The sequence below is a fragment of the Gadus morhua genome, chromosome 5, assembly GCF_902167405.1.
Source record: "Gadus morhua chromosome 5, gadMor3.0, whole genome shotgun sequence".
NCBI classification, from domain to species: Eukaryota; Metazoa; Chordata; class Actinopteri; order Gadiformes; family Gadidae; genus Gadus; species Gadus morhua.
The window spans coordinates 18,860,410-18,881,623 of NC_044052.1; the positions used below are offsets into that span (position 1 = coordinate 18,860,410).

At 49.8% G+C, this 21,214-nt stretch overlaps 1 protein-coding gene across 1 annotated transcript in view; it reads right to left on the reverse strand.

Moving 5' to 3' along the window:
• Positions 1-18,151, reverse strand: part of trim9 (tripartite motif containing 9) — a 28,501-nt gene extending 10,350 nt beyond the window's left edge. Inside the window, exons 1-3 of the mRNA XM_030357138.1 lie at positions 17,176-18,151; positions 4,520-4,615; positions 316-438 (exon numbers count right to left, since the gene is read on the reverse strand). Of these exons, the coding sequence (XP_030212998.1) occupies positions 316-438; positions 4,520-4,615; positions 17,176-18,021 (1,065 nt within the window). The 5' untranslated portion in view covers positions 18,022-18,151. The remainder of the gene's footprint in view (positions 1-315; positions 439-4,519; positions 4,616-17,175) is intronic.
• Positions 18,152-21,214: the final 3,063 nt, after the last annotated feature.

Here is a 21,214-nt window from a genome sequence, read left to right on the forward strand (position 1 = left end):
CTTGTCCTTCTGATACCGCTTCCCACACTAGGTCGTTTTTTTTAAACGTAGTGTATGTTATTTCATTGTAAAATTCGCTCATTCGAGAGAATTTGTGGAAATTTGTTGAAAGAATGTGTTGAAATTCTCTCAAATGTCAAACGTAAAATAGAAAAGATCTGGTGTCCGGTTCGTTTTCATACTTTCAAAATTTTATTTTCTCAAATTTCTCGTTTCACCTTTTAATCTATGTGGCTGTCTCTTTGTACTCCTTCTTAGTTCTCAGCCTCACAACATCGTCTCTTAAAGGAACAGTCCCAGTTCGGTGCTCCTCACCTTCAGCTTGTGTTCGTGCTCCTTGTTGACACGGGACAGCAGCTGGGCCTTCCGGCGATTCAGGGCGTCGATGAGGGCGTCGCACTGCGCCACCAAACACGCCTCGAACTCCACCCCGTTCTCCTGCACGGGGACGCAACAAACAAAGACACACCTCAAACTCCACTCCGTTCTCCTGCACAGGGTTGTAAAACAAACACACATGACCGCTTTATAATAATGTTCAGGCATGAGTCATTTGTAACCCTTGAGTTAATGATTAACTTATCACAAGCAAAACATTAATATACTTTTGTAGATGATAAATTAGTGCTCAGTCTACCAGCCAATCAGTGGACTCTACCAACTGTTGGGCGGATCCATCCATTGTACATCTGGGTTGACACTCCCACTTGTGATGTCACCAGAGGGTCAATCCTGACATGGCTTGTAATGGCGAATCAACATCGCAACTGCAGGTGAAATAGGGGCCCTTTAACAAAGCACTCAACAATCCTCTACAATTGGAAATTAACGTTTTGTCAACTATTGTCATTCACTCAATTAACCAAATGACTCGGGACCACACTTAGCTTTGACAAAATTATCCTTTTAGCCTCAAAACCCATCTTATTTCCATGCTATTAAAACCCCAGCAGCCAGGGAGCATGTATTTCAACGAGGACAGGTAGAGGCAGCGTAGTGTTGTAGGAGAAGCAGCGTAGGAGCAGACACACTGGGAACAGGCTGGGAGGAGATGGTGGAGATGACGGAGGCGACGGAGGTGGAGGCGCGGGGTGTTGGATAAAGATAGACGCAGAAGACAGGAAGGGTTTCCTCCGCCGCCCGGGGCTGCAGAGTGGGAACTGTCTCCTGAGGACGCGTCGGTTTGATTCATGAGTAACAACAGGATCCTTCCTGGGTGAGAGACGCACGCAGATCCCATCGCCTCACCGTGACGAGCTCTGAGGACTGGTGGTTTTATACATCCGTGCGTAAAACTCAGATCGCATCTCCACTCCTCTCCTCCTCTCTTCCTCCTCTCATCATCTCCTCTCCTCTCCTCTCCTCTCCTCCTCACATCATCTCCTCTACTCTCGCCTCATCTCCTCCTTTCCTCTCTTCCTTTCTTCTCCTTTCCTCTCCTCTCCTCTCCATCCCTTTTAGTTTCAACTCCCTCCCTCACCTTCTGTCATCCCCTCCCCTCTACCATCTTCTCCTCCCCTCATGTCCACTCCTCTCTCCTCCCATCTCCTCACCCCCTCTCCTCACCCTCTCTCCTCATCTCCTCCCCTCTTAACCCTCCTCCTCCCCTCTCCCCTCATGTCCACTCCTCTCTCCTCCCATCTCCTCACCTCCTCTCCTCATCTCCTCCACTCTTAAGCCTCCTCCTCCCCTCTCCCCTCATGTCCACTCCTCTCTCCTCCCATCTCCTCACCCCCTCTCCTCATCTCCTCTCCTCATTTCCTCCCCCCCTCTCCTCCCCGGTATCGGCGTTCTAATAACATGTTTAAGGCTACCTCCCCCCTGGTGCGTTTCCACGGCGATCACGCCGGTACAATAACACAAAACTAGAATTTAGAATCTAAAAAAACTAACAAGTTAGGCGCACATCTCGGCGATCTGGCACGTCCAGTCGGCTCCCAGATCCATCACGGCTGCCATGACAACTTGTTGCCAGGAACGTGTTGTCATGGCGACGTGGACTGGAGGCTGCAGCGTAACGTGACGGATTCCCATCCATTGGTCACATTAACGGGAACACATTGACACACCCACCCACACACCCACCCAGAACACCACCCGCCCACACACACACACACACACACACACACACACACACACACACACACACACACACACACACACACACACACACACACACACACACACACACACGCAAACATGAAACAGTTTCCCTGACAACTTCGTTGGAGGGAGGGAGCCAATGAAATCGCGGCATTTCTGCATAGCCTACAGTTATGAAGGCTTGATGATGGTGTCCACTCTAGTGTTAAAGGCAATGTCCGGACACGGCCTCAGCTGTCGCCTCCGCCCAGTGCAGTTCTATCTGTGCTTGCTGCAGGTCTTGGTTTTAAGCTCTATGCATTCTTACTCTGTAGAGGGTCCCCCCTCAGGTTGTTTCCTTGGGTCAAAGGTCAACCCTTGCCCCTAACCAGTTCCCCCTCTGAACTGGTTACCTTGACCAGTACAGGGTCCCAGCCTGATGCTATATATACACTGCTTTGGGACACTTGGAGGGGCTTAACAGCTAACCAGGGACTTACAGCAAGCACTGACATGTCGGGGAAGTGTGTGTGTGTGTGCGTGTGTGCGTGTGTGCCAATTCGTTTTTCCTACCTCTGTGTCAGTCTGTCTTTTACTGTCTGTCTATCTGTCTGTCTCAGTGTGAGTCTGTCAGTGTGTGTCTCCCTAACCCTTCCTCCTCCTTCTCCTCCTCCTCCACCACCACCACCCTTCTAGTCCTCCGTCACTCCATCCTCCACCATCAGCCTCACTCCTCCCTCCACGTCTGTCTGTCTGTCTGTCTGTGTGGCTGTGAGTGTACATGTGTTTATGTGTGTGTTCGTGTTGCTGTTTGTGTGCGTGTCTCTGTGTTCTGTGTCCGTCTGTGTGTGTGTGTGTGTGTGCGTGTTTGTGTGTGTGTCTCTGTGTGTGTGTGTGTGTATGTTTGTTCGTGTTTTTGTGTGTGTGTGTGTGTGTGTGTGTGTGTTGCTGTTTGTGTGCGTGTCTCTGTGTTCTGTGTCCGTCTGTGTGTGTGTGTGTGTGTGTGTGTGTGTGTGTGTGTGTGTGTGTGTGTGTGTGTGTGTGTGTGTGTGTGTGTGTGTGTGTGTGTGTCTCTGGGTGCGTGTGTATGGTGTCACATTAGTGCCATAATTCACTAATGTGATAAAAGATGCATTCGGGCGTATTACATTATTCCACACGCGTAGATATTAACTGCGAGCGCGCAAATGATCTCTGCGCGCGCAAAACAGCCTCTCGCGCGCGCAAATTACCTCAGCGCGCGCAAAACCTCTCGCGAAAGATGTTTTTACGCTCTCGCTCGAATTTAATTTTGGCACTATGGGGGAGGGAACCAAGGCAGGGCGATACGTGAAACGGCCAAACGTGATTGGCCGTTTCTGAAGCGCGATATTTGATTGACAGCCCTCCTCACATTCAATTCTGAATTGTACAGTAAATGGCTGAACGTATTGTAACTCCAGATTCTATGAGTATAGGCGCAGCCTTTGAAGTGTCGGCCTCATTGTCCTTTAAATAGCTGAAGAAAAGCTGTTTATTGGGAGCAGAACGTCCGCCGGCGCCCGACTATATCTGCGAAATGCGGACGTCGTTGAGGCACGCCGCACGCGGACGTTATTGAGGCCCACGCTGTTGGTGGTCGGGGATTACAAATTTTCAGTGCTACGGCTCACGCCTAGGGATAACCCAATATCGATAGCCTTAAAAGGCTGCCCCTATACTCATAGAATCTAGAGTTACAATAAGTAACTATCGTTTCAGCCATTAACTGTACAATTCAGAATTGAATGAGAGGAGAGCTGAGGAGGGCTGTCAATCAAATATCGCGCTTCAGAAACAGCCAATCATAGGAAAGCCCGCCCTGCCTTGGTTCCCTCCCCCATAGTGCCAAAATTAAATTCGAGCGAGAGCGTAAAAACATCTTTCGCGAGAGGTTTTGCGCGCGCTGAGGTAATTTGCGCGCGCGAGAGGCTGTTTTGCGCGCGCTGAGGTAATTTGCGCGCGCGAGAGGCTGTTTTGCGCGCGCAGAGATCATTTGCGCGCTCGCATTTAATATCTACGCGTGTGGAATAATGTAATACCGCCCGAATGCATTTTTATCACATTAGTGAATTATGGCACTAATGTGACGCCATACGTGTGTGTGTGTGTGATTGTTCGTGTGTGTGTGTGTGTATCTCTGGGTGCGTGTGTGTGTGTGTGTGTGTGTGTGTTCGTGTGTGTGTGTGTGTGTGTGTGTGTGTGTGTGTGTGTGTGTGTGTGTGTGTGTTTTTGTGTGTGTGTGTGTGTGTTTTTGTGTGTGTGTGTGTGTGTGTGTGTGTGTGTGTGTGTGTGTGTGTGTGTGTGTGTGTGTGGGTGTGATTGTTTGTGTGTGTGTGTGTGTGTGTGTGTGTGTGTGTGTGTGTGTGTGTGTGTGTGTGTGTGTGTGTGTGTGTGTGTGTGTGTGCTGGTCCTCTACCTGGATGTGCTGCACCATGTTCTTCAGCTGGACCAGGAACTCCTTGGCCTCCGAGGCGCGGTCCGACAGGCCTGTCAGCGCCTGGGAGAGCTGGCCCTGAGGAACCGGGGAACAGGGAACAGGGGGTCAAGAACCGGAGAACAGGGGGTCAGGAACAAGAGAACAGGGGGTCAGGAACCGGAGAACAGGGGGTCAGGAACCAGAGAACAGGGGGTCAGGAACCAGAGAATAGGGGGTCAGGGACCAGAGAAACGGGGGTCAGGGACCAGAGAACAGGGGGTCAGGAACAAGAGAACAGGGGGTCAGGAACCGGGGAACAGGGGGTCAGGAACCAGAGAACAGGGGGTCAGGGACCAGAGAACAGGGGGTCAGGAACCAGAGAACAGGGGGTCAGGAACAAGAGAACAGGGGGTAAGGAACCAGAAAACAGGGGGTCAGGAACCGGGGAACAGGGGGTCAGGATCCAGAGAACAGGGGGTCAGAGTCAGGGGGAATAATAAAAAGAAAAATCATATTTTTTCACCCTGAGCCAGTTTCAATATTCAGCCAATCCAACCAAAGTGGTTGAACTGTAAAGGAAGGAGAATCAGTGAAAAAGAAAGCGCGTCCAGAAACACCAAAACGTCGTCAGCTTCAGGAGGAATGTATTTGAGTGGGATTCCCCTCTCCATGCTCTGACCCTCCCCTGGCGTTGGGCTTCATTGGTCGGGAGAAATTAGCCAACAGCTGCATGAAGCACAGGCCGATGTTTCTCACTAAATTATAAGAATTTGCACCCTTTTAATATTCATGTTTAAACTTCCAAATAGGACCCACATAAATTATTTACATTCATTGTTATCATTGTCCCCCCGAAAAACATGTTGTGCCGCGGAAAGGGGTACTCAGCTGTAAAGATACCTTTGGGGGTACACTAGCAGAACAAGATGGAGGACCGTCGCCTCAGGGACGTGGATAAAGGGTACCATTTGAAAAGGTAACGGTCTGATGGACGGAAATCCGTGACATTCTCCCATCGATGCCAGACACCGAACGAATGGCTTCCGTGCGTCCGCCGCGATGGACGCTTGTTTACGGGTCCGCTCGGTCCTCCGCTGAGAGGCGGGGCGTGACATCTGCATTCCCTTTTTCTCAGCATTTAAAATCTTTTACAACGCACACTTTGGTCACTTACCAGAGCGGCGGACATGAGCCATGAACAGTACATCCTCTGACTATCATTCAATTATCCTACGCTATTTACGCATTCTTTCACTGACTGTACCCCCAACCCCCCCCCCCCCAGGATATTCGGGAGCAGGGGGTCACATGACAGGAAATGCCGTTGTTGAAGAGAACGATGGCTGTGTGGACGCCACAGAAGAAGAAGTGTTTGGAGTGCATGGATGGAGGTTGTGAGAACGCAGGGGAGGGGGGGGGGGGGGATCTGTCATCAGATCTCTCCTCGGAAACCCTGTTTGGTTGAGTGACCCCAGCAGCAACACACTCAGGGGCCTCATTGTCTACCAGGGGGGGACGTCAGGGGGAGCCAGGGGCCCAAGATAAAAACACACAAACATGGCTTCCGGAGAGATCTGCATCGCGCGTCGAAGCCCAGAGCCCAGCTGACTTAGTGGGAAGGCCTTGAGATAACAGACCCATGTGCATTTCTGTACGTCTGTACGCCCCGCAACCTCCGGGCTGTAGGGAGATCGTTGACCTCTGACCCCAGGGTATGGGAAACCGTGGCAGCTGGACCCCCGAACGTCACGTCGCCCCCCCCCCCCCCCCCCCCCCCCCCCCGCCGGGAGACAGCTGAGCAAAGACGGAGAGTCAACCTCCTGAATAAACTCTGGGTTCAGACCTCGTCTCCGCTGTCGTCTGTTTGAGTCTCACGGAGGCTTTACTGTACGGCCTCGCTGCCGGCGCCAGACGGGAGTCAACAGAAGCTTTATTCACACCGAACCGAGTGACGACGGGGACAGACGCGTTTGTCTCTTCTTAATAAACATTGAGATTAAACACGGAGAGCGGGATTGATTGGAAATCCGGTGTATTTTCCGATTAAGGAACATCAAATCGACTAGTCAACGTCGACTTTATTGGAAGCCTGACATGCTGGACCGTTTATTTTGAAACACAAATCTTATTTGTTAAACATTTGAATATGGCTGGAAACAGGTCGCAGGCCTCCGCTTTAGGAACAATGAAGAATACTCTCGGCTTACTCGTGCACTGCTTTTATGCACTGGTTAGGGACTCCTTCATGTACTTTTTATATTATTTCCCTCTATAGATATTTAGCATTTAGCATTTTGTACTTTTGCACACATAACTTTTTTTAACTCTTATTATTTTTGTAACATGAATTTTTCCGCTGCTGGAAGTGAATTTCCCAGAAGGGAACTATCCTGAGAGATGAATAAAGTTCCTATCTATCTCTCGACCCATCCATCCATCTAACCTACCTAGTATCTGAGCAGACACGTGCTCTGACGTAGCAGGGCGTTGAAGCCCTGGGTCCCGGGTCGTTGAAGCCGACCCGGGGCCCACCGCAAACCCCTGCTGCCCGCTGAGCAAACAGCATCCCACCACGACCCACCCGCTCCACTCCGCCCGCCGCCGCGTCGCCATGGCGACCGGGGCGGGTGACCATGGCGACGCGGGCCGCGCTCGTCCCGTTGGATCCTCTGAAGTTCTGGGGGATCAATCTCTGGCCCCTTCGGCGGAATCACAGGACGGGAGGACGGGTCGAGTCTTACAGCACCCGTCAGTTCTAGTTGACTAGTCGTCCCTATTCTCTCTCTCTCTCTCTCTCTCTCCCGCTATTCAAAAATCTTTATTGGCATGAGAAACAAAATGCCAAAAGCAGGTGAACAATAAAGAGGTCTCTCTATCTCCTCAGGGAAAAACCTCTCTCTCTCAACCTCGCTCTCTCTCTACCTATCTCGCTCAACCTCTCTCTCTCTACCTCTCTCTCTATACCTCTCTCTCTCTCTCTCTCCCTCTCTCTCTCTCTCTCTCGCTCTCTCTCCCTCTCTCTCTCTCTCTCTCGTCCCTCCTCAACCGGTTCAGCCTCACTGAATCCTCCTCAATTCATATTTCTCTCCGTCTCTCCCCTCCTGTGTTTATATGCTGTAGACAAAGCTGGTTGAGTGTCCACTCACTCACTTGCCCTTTTGACAGTCAATCAGTCAATCAGCCATTCAGCCAGAAAGCGAGTTATCCAGCCAGAAAGCCAGCTATCCGTCAGACAGACCGCCACTCAGTCAGTCTCTCAATAAATCAGCTATCCAGTCAGTCAGTCTTTGAGTAAACCAGCTATCTAGTCAGTCAGTCTATCAGTAAACCAGCCCTACAGTCAGTGTGTCTTTCAGTAAACCAGCTATCGAGTCAGTCAGCCAAGTCATTCAGTAAACCAGTCAGCCGGCCAGCCAGCCGGTGTGTGGGCCGGGGGGGCAGCAGAGTGAGGAGCCCTCCACACACGCAGGCCGCGGGGCCCATCCGTCCCCACGCCTCGCTCTGACGTCCCCGCAGGGAATCGTCCTCACAACCACGTAACCAGGTCAGCGCTCACAGCCTGCCAACCCCTCAGGAGGAGACAGAGCCCCCGCGGGGTCGACATGGTGGAGGGCTGGAGGCGTGAGCGCGGGTCTGACGGGAAAGGAGGGAAAACGGCTTCTCTGAAATAATCATGTATTAGCGACAGGATCTCCAGGATGGGTGAGGATGATGGATCACTGGCCCGGTGAGGTAGCTTAGCATGGCATCTAGCTTAGCATGGCATCTAGCTTAGCATAGCCTCTAGCTTAGCATAGCCTCTAGCGCGGTGATGCTGGTGATGCTAGCTCCTCCATTCCTTCAACATTAATGTCACGGGTACGGTGTTGATCGTCACGCAACTTAGCTCTGCTGGAGATGGAGAAAGATGGGAGGCGGGAAACAGAGAGAGCAAGAAATAAGGAAGAGAAACAGAGAGAGCGAGAGAAAGAGAGCGAGAGGAAGAGAGTGAGAGAGAGAAAGAGAAGGAGAGAGAGAGAGAGAATTCCGTCTTGTGCTCCAGAGTGACCCTCCTCTCATACGAAGGTCATGTCATGACCTCCTTCTATCCCTAGAGAGGCTATAGTATAGAGGAACCCATTCTACAGCTTCAGGGGTGTGTGTGTGTGTGTGTGTGTGTGTGTGTGTTTATGTGTGTGTGTGTGTGTGTGTGTGTGTGTGTGTGTGTGTGTGTGTGTGTGTGTGTGTGTGTGTGTGTGTGTGAATGCATGCGTGCCAATTAAGGACCATCAAACGAACAATAGGGAGAGGGTTTGACAAACATGGCCCAGAGAAGGCAGGTGCTGCCTAAATGTTGCTTACAATGCTTTTAAAAGGGAAGGGAAGACATATTCATCCTCAGCGGATCATAAACAGAAAAAGAGAGTATTTCAGAGCACACCCCCGGGACCTTGTCCTCTGCTAGGATAATAGATTCTGAAGTTCCCACGCCCTACTTTAGAAAACCTACCGTAGATATCTGGAATACCACCGCCGTTCCACGCTTTGGGGTTAAAAGAGTTTCTTTTACCAAGACCTAATTAAGAGGTTGTTTTTAAACTATAAACTAGATTTGCAGAGAAACAGTGCAGAATCCACCATGTATGTATTCATGAGAAACGCTTAAAGCGCAAATCCTTTGAACACGTTTCACCGGAGTTGAGGCGAGTGCCTTTGCCTCAACCCCAATCAGCTTCTGACACAAGTCCTGTTCCCAGAAGAAAAGAGATGAGCAAGAAAACAAAAACAACCCTACCTAGTGTTTACATACTTATTGATTTATTCTCCTATGATCATTTGCTCGTCAAGGCCTATTTGCCTCCCGGAGCGATTTAACATTGCCAACGCAAAGTTGAAACACTGGTGTTTGTATGTGTAACACGCGGTACACAACTTAATAACATCCATGTTCTGAGCTGTGTCTAGTTCAGAAACAACACGCTCTCTCATCTTCAAACCCCGCGGCGACTGAAGGGTTTGATGTTCCATCTCCATATGAAACCGCTCTCCGCTAGCACTGAGCTAAACGGCTAGTCCATAATTCATCAGATGTATCTAGCGTCATCCATAATGCAGGAGAGGTCGTTAGCCAGCCACACGTACAATACTCAAGCCGCCAAAATAACGAGGGCTTTGATGTCGCCATGGTTACAGCGTCCTCACTCGACTGACGCCCGGCAGACGACGTGAAGTGGGCCAGAGGAACTTTTTTCCATTTTCGTCAACACAAAACACAAGTGACTTGGCGAGGTGTAGAGTTGTAGCGCTTCAGCTTAGCTGAAGCGTCGGCACACTTCACAAACCTGTGGTATAACCGTCGTTTAGATTTATTTCTAGGTTGCTTTACTTTAACAAATGTATCCGTCAATTGTATAAAATAGCCACGCACGCACACACGCACACACACACACACACACAAAGACACACACAGACGGCAGGCTGAGGTGATGACGCCCTGGTAAGATGCTCAACGGTTGAGACGTCAGATTGCAGGTTGCCATGGTGTTGCATCATGTGCCTCAGACGGCGAAAGTGAAACAGAAAGTGCAACCCAAGACACCATCACTCTAGCACACAAAACTCTTAACAAAACACAAACAGGAAAACCTATTTGTGACTTTTAAAAATTCCATGCAGAGGAGAACGGCCCGTTCCCGCCATGAGAGACCTGTCTGAAGGCTGGGAGCGTGTTCTGGTGTTAACACGCTCTGCCTGGCTATGGAGAAGGGCCAGAACACACATCCTGGGAATGCGTCCCTGTCCAACCGCAGGACCACGGCTATTGGCGGGGGACCCGGAACGGTTGTGGACAAGGTTGGAGAAGGGATTCAGCCAAGGCCAGACTGAGCACTAGCCTGGGTATACCTATGCTGCCTTGGACGCGATTTCATTTCGCGCTTTTAGGCAGACTGGATTCCATGGATCCGATTTTCGCCTGGGATGGGGAACCAATCACAGAACGGGGAGGGACGGCAAGACGATGACGACGTCTATTCGACATGCCCATCGTCTCGCTTCTTCCTCATCGAATTTCTGTCGCTCTACATTCGTCATCTGGTATAATTGATGTACAGACTCATATGATAGACATTCATAGCGCCCAATAAACGGCTCCGGGCAATCATAAACCACTCCTCAAATACGAGAAAATGAATGTGTGGTTCCCTGACCTCATCTCAATGTAGATTGAGATGAGGTCTGGCGTTAGCCAGGCTAACTGAGCACAAAGACACGAAAATCACGGAGAGATTATATCATTTTAACACCCAGTCTATTTTCCCGCTCTATTCTCCGTCCGCATTTACACCACTTCTCTCCTTGCTAGACTGCTTCGGGGGTGAACATCACGACACATTACGGAGCAGTGGGCAGACAACTACGCTGAGGGTTCAGACCGTAGGCTCTCTGCTGTGAAAACATGTTCTCTCCAGATCACTCACTCTGCTGCATGCAGAGCGAAGACGCTCTCTCTCCATCCTTCCCCCTGATGGTGAACTGAACCCTCTGGAACGACCCCGACAAAGCGTGTCCTGTTGTTGTTCTGTACCCGCTGAAGCTGTACCGCAAAACCAAAGGGCTGAACTTCCAGGGCCAAGAGTCAAACCTTCTTCTTTTACACTTTAAGGATTAAAGACCAATATGACATTAAACCAGATACGCGTTGGTAACAAGTAGGTAGGGGTCGGTTGCTTAAGAATGGCTGCAGGTAGACTATGGGTATTGGGGGTTCAAACCCGGAACCTCTCGGCTGAGACAGACACCCTGACCGCTCCTATTGATCATCTTCTGCCTAGAGGTGGTCTGTGGTCCCAGGGCAGGTGGGCCTAGGGTGCTTCTGAACACAACTGACTACTGAACCACTACTGACTACTGAACAACTTCTGAACCACTACTGACTACTGAACCACTACTGACGACTGAACCACTACTGAACCACTACTGACTACTGAACCACTACTGACTACTGAACAACTTCTGAACCACTACCGACTACTGAACCACTACTGACTACTGAACCACTACTGACTACTGAACAACTTCTGAACCACTACTGACTACTGAACAACTTCTGACTAATGAACCACTAATTGAACCACACACACACACATTCTGGGAATAACATTCAAATGAGACAGATGTTTTCTCCCTCTCTCCCTCTGGGGCGATGCCTCTTCTCTTGCTCTGTCCTCATTAGGGTAATGTCTTGTGAGGGCGGGGTGATGAGTGTTTCTAAGGTGACTTCGGGGGCGGTGTACTGGGAATCCGCCCCGTACGAGATAGAGCGACCAATCACAGCCATTTTATCTAACACGGGGCGGGATAAACACGACGACTGTGCAGAGGAGCGCCTTGGAGGTTTCAACATCAACAAAGTGGCTGCCACTGATGTAGATTGATTTAGACTGATGTTCCGCTGCTGCGATTGGTTGTCGGCCTGTCCTATCGCGTCTAGAGGACCGTTGGTGACGCCTTTTGGAAAGCTAAAACGAACAGAGAGCTCCAGACTAATTGCAGTTTGCAATTCGTCTGGCGATGCCAGGCTAATGACTCCTGGGGACTCTTCACACCGAGGGGTGAGTGTGTGTCAGCCTTCTGAGGACAAAGAGGGAAGTAGTGATAGTGTGGGGACATGAGAGAAGGAGAGTCGGTATGAGGACATGAGAGGAGAAGTGTTAGTTTGGGGACATTTGAGAAGGAGTGTCAGTATGGGGACGTCAGATCGCTAGGGCGGACAGAAGCCTTCCACATGCGACGGATCTCCGCCAACTAACCAAGTTTAACAAAGTTATCAAACTAAAGTTGAAGCTGTCATCCGGGCTAAATATCTGCACTGGCTTCTCCCAGAGAGACGGCCCAGATTACTGGGTTTGAGGCGAGGCATTAGCTGAAGATCTCTCCTTGGCTCTCAGAGAGCTTTCGTCCCCAGATCATCGGGTACAGGCGAGCCATTAGCTCATTTTCTGCTGCAGCTGTCAACTGATGTCTGGTTCTGCTCTTTGTTCCCAGCCGCGACCCGACAGATTAATCCGCTTTTGATTGAAACTTTAGCTAAACGCACTGAGAGACCGTGACCCAGATCACATTAGGAGCCCTGTTAGACAAGAGAGGGTATCACTCAGTATGGAGTCCACCACCACTAACACCATCACAACCACCACTACCACCACCACCACTGACCGCATCACAACCACCACCACTAACACTAACACCATCACAACCACTGACACCGACACCGTCACCAGCACCACTGACACCATCATCCCCCTAACACCATCACCCCCACAACAAACATCCCCACCCCCACTGCCACCACCACCACCCCAAGCTCTGGCTCCACTGTTCAATCACACGGACGCGTCGACAGCCGCAGTGGAACCAACCCTCCGGGGAGACGCCGGGCGGGGAGACGCCGGGCGTGGCTAATCTCCAGACACCCAGCGACGGGCGAGGGACGAGGCGCCGTGGATTAATGGACGACACGGAGGACGGTCGGGGAGGGGAGGGCCGTGGTCATGATGGGCGACCGGAACGAACCGGAACGGACAGAAGTGATGAGGGTTTGCACACATGTACACACACACACACACACACACACACACACACACACAAATACAAATACACACGTATTTATTATACACACACACACAAGGTTTTATTACACACGCACACACACACACACACAGGCACACACACAAATACAAACGTATTAAACACACACACACACACACAAATACACATGTATTTATTACACACACACACACACACACACACAAATATACACATTCAATTATTACGCACACACACACACACAAAACTACACACATATTTAATGTACACACAGACACACACAAATACACACGTATTTATACACACAGATTCATATGTCCAAGGCATGTTGAGGCTCTGCAAGGTGGCATAATGTGACCAAAATGATGTCCCTAACATTACCATTATGGGCTGTATTAGGAGGAATAGCAGTTGTTGCACTAAAATTATAAACTGAGAGAGAGAGACGCAGGCCCAGCGACTGAACATCACCCCAGTGTGATTCTGTGCAGATGAATCCCAGGAGATCTTAAAGAAAGACAACGAGGAGGAGGTAAAGATTATGCCTTCCCTCAAGTTCTGCAGAGATGCATCACCCCCCCTATCCCCCCCTTCTGAATACTGCATGTAAACTAAACAACTGTCCAAGCCAAGCCAACTACCATATTGCCAAGATCCATCGTGATTCTAGATGACTCACACGAAGAGTCTCACTGCATGCCTCCCAAGGCACGGAGATAAAGGGCAATTTTTGTGTGTCAGTCCCTGCATGCATGAGTATGCGTGCGTGCGTGTGTGCAAATGTGTGTACATGTGTATATGTATGTCGCTGTGTGTTAAGTCATGCGTGTGCGTGTCCATCTGTGTGTGTATATTTATCCTCCTGGCCCTGGAGAGAACAGGTGTGTGTGTAGCGGGGCCAGGGGGGGCGGTTCTAACATATGGAGGCGGCCACAACGTACAGAGAGGCTCCGACATATGGAGGCCATTGTCCTTCCATTCCATTGTCTAGCAGCTGATGGACTCAGCGAGTGTTGGCTATTTATAGATCTGGCGACGGTTCACCCACTTTGCTTATTCAGTGCCTTATTGACGACAACAACTTGCCTTTAATTACAACAAGCATAGACAAGCCACTCTTTATTTATTCACTTATGATGGATTTCATTTTGGGTGCATCCATATCAGCCCGTGTTCAGGGAATACACAAACGCACGCCTTGATTAAATGCTATCTATGGGACAATTGTAGGGATTTTTACGTGCAGGAATCACTTTCAATTGCCAATATGGGGACAGGTTGTAATTTAACTTAGCTCTTAAATATCTACATCCATTTGTAATTCTAACCAACATTTTTTCATGACTGTTATTGTCTCAAGTCCCACGGAGCTCGAACTCCATTGCGATGAGCGCATGAGTTCCAGCAGGCTGCAGTTCACTTACTGGCCAGAGGGGGGCCGTAATGAAAAGGACTTTCTGAATCTTACACATATAACCTTCAACTATATGAGGTTGAGGAAAACTGAAGCTAAGGCATTACCTTTCCCTTGTGTAGCTTGGCTAAACCGAAGACAAAAGATTAAAGACGTACAAACAAGCTCACTTCTCTGTGTGAATAAAGGTTGATGCTGACATACGCCAGCTTTGCCCACAGGAATCGTCCGTATTTTCCTCCGGTTGAGCGGGCTAAGCTGCTGGTGCCAACACCGGTGGAAGGAGAGAGAACCTGAGGGCTGAGACCTGGGAGGGCGAACTCAGGACGGAGAGACACCAAAGTGATTTTTCTTTTTTTTGGGGGATTTTTTTATGTTGCAGACTAAAGATCAGTAAGATTTGTATTTATTTTTCTTTTACAATTCAATAGATGAATAAAGATGTTATAATATCAATTATTGCATCAATTCATCTCAACACATAGGCCTGGCCTAAAGGAAAGAGCAGTTTATATGTTGACCGCTTCCAATGTTGCATTGGTCTTACTTTAGAATTATTTATTGCTTGTTTGGTGAATGCTTAAATTGCAATCGCAATTTTGGTCAAAATAATAATCCTTATTTCCCCAAATCGTTCAGCCCCAACGACCTGCCCCCCCCCCCCGCCTCTCCATCGGTAAGAGCTGAATGACCACTGCCGTACTCCAGTCCCCCCCTCACCACAGCCCAACCAGCGGGAGGCTGCTCGCCACAAGCGGGACATGTGTCAGCGTGTTCCCCAAGACGGAGCACTGCTCAGGGGCCCACGGTGCACGGCGGGGAACGGCGCCCCCGGTGGCGGCAGGCGGCGAGGCGGAATGCCGGAGGAATGTCTGAAGGACCGGGCCAGGGCCACCACCTCGCCCGCAGCCCCCGCCATCTGTTCGGTTGCCGTGGGCGTCGGCGTCCCGTGACCGGTCGGGATGGAATTCTCCCCGAGAGGAGACAGGTGCCATGGCAACGGGAATGCAGGCCGCTTGGCAGGGACGAGGTCGCCAGCATGCCCATGGACACGGGAGGGGTTCCAGAAATATGTTGCTTTAAACCCCCCCTCCAACACACACACACACACACACACACACACACACACACACACACACACACACACACACACACACACACACACACACACACACACACCACGCCCAACATACACGAACATGCCCGCACACATTCTCCCACATTTAAATACATGGCTATGTGACACAATACTGTACACATACTGTACACACACACTTCCACACCTCATTTTGCTTCATCTTTTTTCAATAAAGACCTGTCCCAAAAATGAATCCTCTTCTCCAGGAAGGGCAGAGCTTCCTGTAGAGACGCTGAGTCTTCTCATCTTCTATCAACGCTCGTGAGGTGAACACACTTCAATGGCTGCCCGGGATACAGCGGTGTGTGTGTGTGTGTGTGTGTGTGTGTGTGTGTGTGTGTGTGTGTGTGTGTGTGTGTGTGTGTGTGTGTGTGTGTGTGTGTGTGTGTGTGTGTCTGTGTCTGTGTCTGTGTCTGTGTGTGTGTGTGTGTGTGTGTGTGAGTGAGAGAGAGATAAAATAGATTGTTTGTTCATGAGTGAGTGTATGTTTAAGAGAAAGTGTGATGAGAAGTGAAAGAGTGAGTGAGAGAGAGAGAGAGTGAGAGAGAGAGAGAGTGAGAGTCAGCAAGAGAGGCAGAGAGGGGAAGTGAGAGATAGAGAGTGCATTAAGACCATAGCATAAATTGTTTGTGTGAGTTTGTTTTTATTGTGTGTGTAATTGTGGCAAGGTAAAGTGAGTGTGTGCAGTCTCTGTAGTTACTGTGTGATTACAGGCTTGTGTTGGACTGGGTTTCATGAAACTCCTCTATACCAACCTCGTCTATATGTCGGTCAATCAATCATATTCCCATCCATCTATCGATTATCCAGCCTTTTGGTAAGGGAGGTTAACACACACACACACACACACACACACACACACACACACACACACACACACACACGTTGAATGATGAATTACTTGGCAGGGAATCAAGGACTATCCCTCATGTTGCAGACAAATACCTGACATTCATAAATAACTTGAGTTCTCTAAAATCTCTCTGCCACTCCCTGGTGGAGGGGCTATTAAAACCGACTGGACAAATGGTAGCATGTGTTGAATTCAGCTTTGAGGACGCAAACATTCCTCACAACACACACCGTGTGCTCTAAATGAATCCATACGACGATATAGCTACAGATGACATGTAGAGTATGTATCGGGGTGGCTGTCCTGTCATCCATCGCCGTGTTGTGTTTGTGTTCAGGGAAGCGAGCCGTGAACAGAATATCAACAAGTCACGTCCCACCCGACCTATGTATACGCAGAGCTCTGACTGCGCACCACAGAGAACCTCCTCCGGGGAAAACCATCAAGTCTGCAACCAAGTTCACCATATCCCCTGACTGGGCATATCAGGGGGTTTTCACATTGTGTATCTGCACCAATACATGACTTACTTACACGAGTGGGGATTGGAACCAGAGTGGAGATTGAATAGACTATTAGACTGGATTGGAGACATAAACTGGCAGAGACACCTGCATCGTGTTTCCTCCCCCAACGGAGGAACCCGTTTACGCACGGACACCTACCTTATGCAGCTTCCACATGGCGCCCAGGGCTTTGACCTCGTGCGTGCCGTGCTTGCCCTCCTCCAGACACTGGTAGCACACGGGCATCTTGCACTGCACGCAGTACATGCTCATGTTCTCCAGCTCGTGCTCCGTGCACGTGGATGTCTTGCGGGGGCTCGCGCGGCGGCTGATGCAGCCCTGCGCGGGGGGGACCAGCCGGTGCTTGGCCAGGGGCCCGCGCGGGGGGTGGCACCGCAGGCGGCACGCGTCGCAGTAGAAGACGTCGCACTGCTCGCACATCACCGTGGCCTCCTTGGGGCTCTTCTCGCACAGCTGACACTTGAGCGCCGCGGCTCTGCCCTGCTGGTAGCGGTCCACCACCCCCTCCAGGACGCGGTTCCTCGCGAAGCCGCGGAGCCCCCGCTCGTCCAGGACGAGGCTGCGGTGGCACTGCGGGCAGGTGAGGCAGGAGTTGCGAGGGATGGGAGGCTGGGAGCCGGGCTGCAGTTGCAGCAGGTGGTGCTGCTGTGGGGCCGGGGGCTGGGGCACCGTCGGAGGGAAAACACGCACCCCGTTGGGGGACTTCTGGCACGGGGTGGTGGGCGCGCTGACGAAGCCCCCGTAGGAGCCGTATCCGCTGTCCGCCTCGCTGTACAGGCTCATCTTGTCCAGGTCCAGGTAGTCATAGTCGGACACGCCGGAGCCGGACGCTCGGCTGCTCTGGGGAGATTCCGCGTCAGGGGTCTGAACGAGGATATTCCGCGCGCATGCCAGGCAAAGGTTGTGGGTGCATGGCAGTATGATGGGCTCCCGGAAGAAAGATCCACACACGGGACACTTCAACTCTTCCTCCATTTCGTCCATGGCTGTGTCTCGGTCGCCGAGGTAGTCCGTGAGTCAGCGGGAGAAGTGCGGTGGAAGTCGCAGCGGCTCAGAGTGTCAACAGACAGGACTCCTCTCTGGTCTCCGGGCAACTGCGAGCGCAAACGAGGGGGAGGGAGGCAAAGTGATAGGACATGGAGTCCGCCAATGGGGATGCGGTATTGCTTGGGCAGAACCGATTGGGTGATGATCTGTCCGTCACGAGAGATCTGTAAATAAGCTCTTCTGATTGGTCAAGGAGACGCCCACTTTCTGAGCCCCATCGGATACATTTTAATGAGTACTAAGAAAGTAAAGAGTACTTCATTAGTTCCGTATCAGTTGACCATGACACTAATTGGAGTGATATGGTTGCCTTAGTAGACCTAGTGTATTTTAGCGTTATCATCTTAATAAAATTAACTTACAAAACATAGACCAGGCGACAACAGAACCTCATTGTGCTACTTTAGAAATTTTGGGTATCAATACTTTACTGGAGTAATTATTTTTTAGCCTACTTTTTACTTCTACTTCTTACATTTTCACGCACTTATCTGTACTTTCGACTCCTTACTTTTTAAAAATGGCCTCGTTACTCCTATTTAATTTCGGCTTGTTTTTATTCCACCGAAAAAAACACAAACAAAAAAACCTATCCAGATAATTCGCGCCATCGGATAGAGTGAATTTGATTGGTTGGATAAGAATAGAAACATATACCATTCTGACACCCTATTGGTTTATACGCGATCCATGGCACCTGCGCATGGCCAGAGCCCGTCTACATTCTCTGACATGACATAAATCGCGCCACATTCCAGTTACGAAATAGCAGACGTATGAGCGAAATGTCCCAACCAAGCACCAGTGAGGAGGTTGGTAGCCAAGAAGACCAGCCAACCCTTCTACATCCCTGGCCGTAACTTGAAGAATTTTTTGAAATGGTTGGATGCAAAAACAACTCAGTTCTTACTCGTTACATCTTAAATTCCTGCAGCTAAGCTTGGATACATACATTTACATTCCCAATAAAGGCTTTTGATAACATGCCTCTGAAGTTTGACTTTTGCACCATTCCAATACCTACAGGGAACTAGTCATCATATCTCCCGCTCCATGAAACACATGTTAATGCTCAGTAGTACACATATATGGTTCTTTAATGTATTTGCATTGTACTAATATGCGTTCATTTTCAATGGGCATAATTGTGTCTGAAACAGGTGAATCCCAATTTTTTCAACATTAACATTATAGTCATTAGATGGCCTTTAGGAAAAATGATTTTTTTGGGAAGTGGGGCAGTGTGCTATAGAGGTGTGCTGTGTGTGTGTCAATAATTCCAGATGGGATAAATGCAGAATTCATTGATTCCAAATTCCTTGCATGTGTGAGCATACTTGGCAAAAAAGCTGATTGTAATTCTATAGGCCCCTGTGGCACGGCCTAAGCTTTTGTCCTTAATGTCATTTTTTCTCCCTTGCATTACTTTTACTTTAATACTTTAAGTAGTATTGAAACCAGTACTTTTATACTTTTACTTAAGTAAAATTATTAAGTTGATACTCCAACTTCTACAGAAGTATTTTTAAACGCTAGTTTCTATACTTCTACTTGAGTAATGAATGTGAATACTTTTGACACCTCTGATTACATACAAAGTTACTGTTAAAGATGGAAAATAAAAGGCCTAAAGTACAAGATGAACAATTATAAAGTGAACTTAGTCGACAGTTATACTTTTGAAACGCATTGCATAGACGAAGGCCCAACAGCTGAGTGAACCTCCATTGGATGAAACTAAATCTCCCTACAGATGGAAGATTAAAAACAAGAAATCCTTTGAGAGAGGAGCAGTCTGGGTCTCTGAGATGGAGCTGACTACGCACCAACCACACCAACACACCGCCCTGTGGACACAACCATCCTGAACAGTCTTACCAGGGAACACACACACACGTCTGGGGTTGCAAGTCGGTCCGATCGACCCCCCCCCCACCCCCCAATTCAACATCAGACTGCCGTGGAGGGTCCCGTCCTGATTACATTAGCATAACCTGTATAGAAGTTCCTTAATGAGAGGAAAGGGAGAGAGAGAGGATAGAGAGAGAATGGAGAGAGAGAGAGGGGGGAGAGAGAGGGGGGGGAGAGAGGATAGAGAGGGGATGCAGAGAGAGAGAGAGAGATGGGGGAGAGAGAGAGAGAGAGAGGATAGAGAGGGGATGCAGAGAGAGAGAGAGAGAGGGGGGGAGAAAGAGGAGAGAGCGAGAGAAAGAGGATAGACAGAATGGAGGGAGGAAGAGAGGGGGGAGAGAGGATAGAGAGGGGATGCAGAGAGAGAGAGAGAGGGGGGAGAAAGAGGAGAGAGCGAGAGAGAGAGAGCGAGAGAGACAAAGAGAGAGAGAGAGAGGGGGGGTGAAAGAGAGAGAGAGGGGATGCAGAGAGAGAGAGAGAGAGAGAGGGGGGAGAAAGAGGAGAGAGCGAGAGAGAGAGAGCGAGAGAGAGAAAGAGAGAGAGAGAGAGGGGGGGGGAGAAAGAGAGAGAGAGGGGATGCAGAGAGAGAGGGGGGGGGGAGGAGACAGAGAGAGGGGGGGAGAGCGAGAGAGGATTCTCGAAATGAAAAACCCAGTTTAAGAGAGAGATACAGAATAAATTAGGAATTTAGATCATAAAATAACTGGCTGTTTGGCCCAAATGGGGAACAGATCTAGAGTAGGACAGGACAGGATAAGATCGAATAACAACAGATTCTAATAGAACTCTATCCATCACAGCCCTACCACCATAGCCACACACACTCCTCACTCCTCAATACCTACCCGTCTCTCTCTCGATCTATCTGTCTGTCAATCTCTGTCAGTCTCTCTGTCTCTATCGATTGATCTATCTCCATATCTGTTACAAAGAGAGTTGCCTCACTCCTCCTCGGTGGTGACATTAACCTGGCTCCTCCAGATGCAGGATGCAGTGTGGTGGCGTTGGAGCCGGTTTATTGTAACGGTAATGATGACACGTGGCCCGGCGATCCCAGGTGATGATGGTGAGGGCGGGGTCAACCTGTGCACACTGATTGCTCAGTGAGCTACAGGTGTGCAGCCTCACCCAGCCTAAGAGTCCAATCAGTCTGACTCGGGCCAGGTGAGGCTGCTTCAACCAGCCGTCGACCACACACACTCCACGGTCTGTCTGTCCA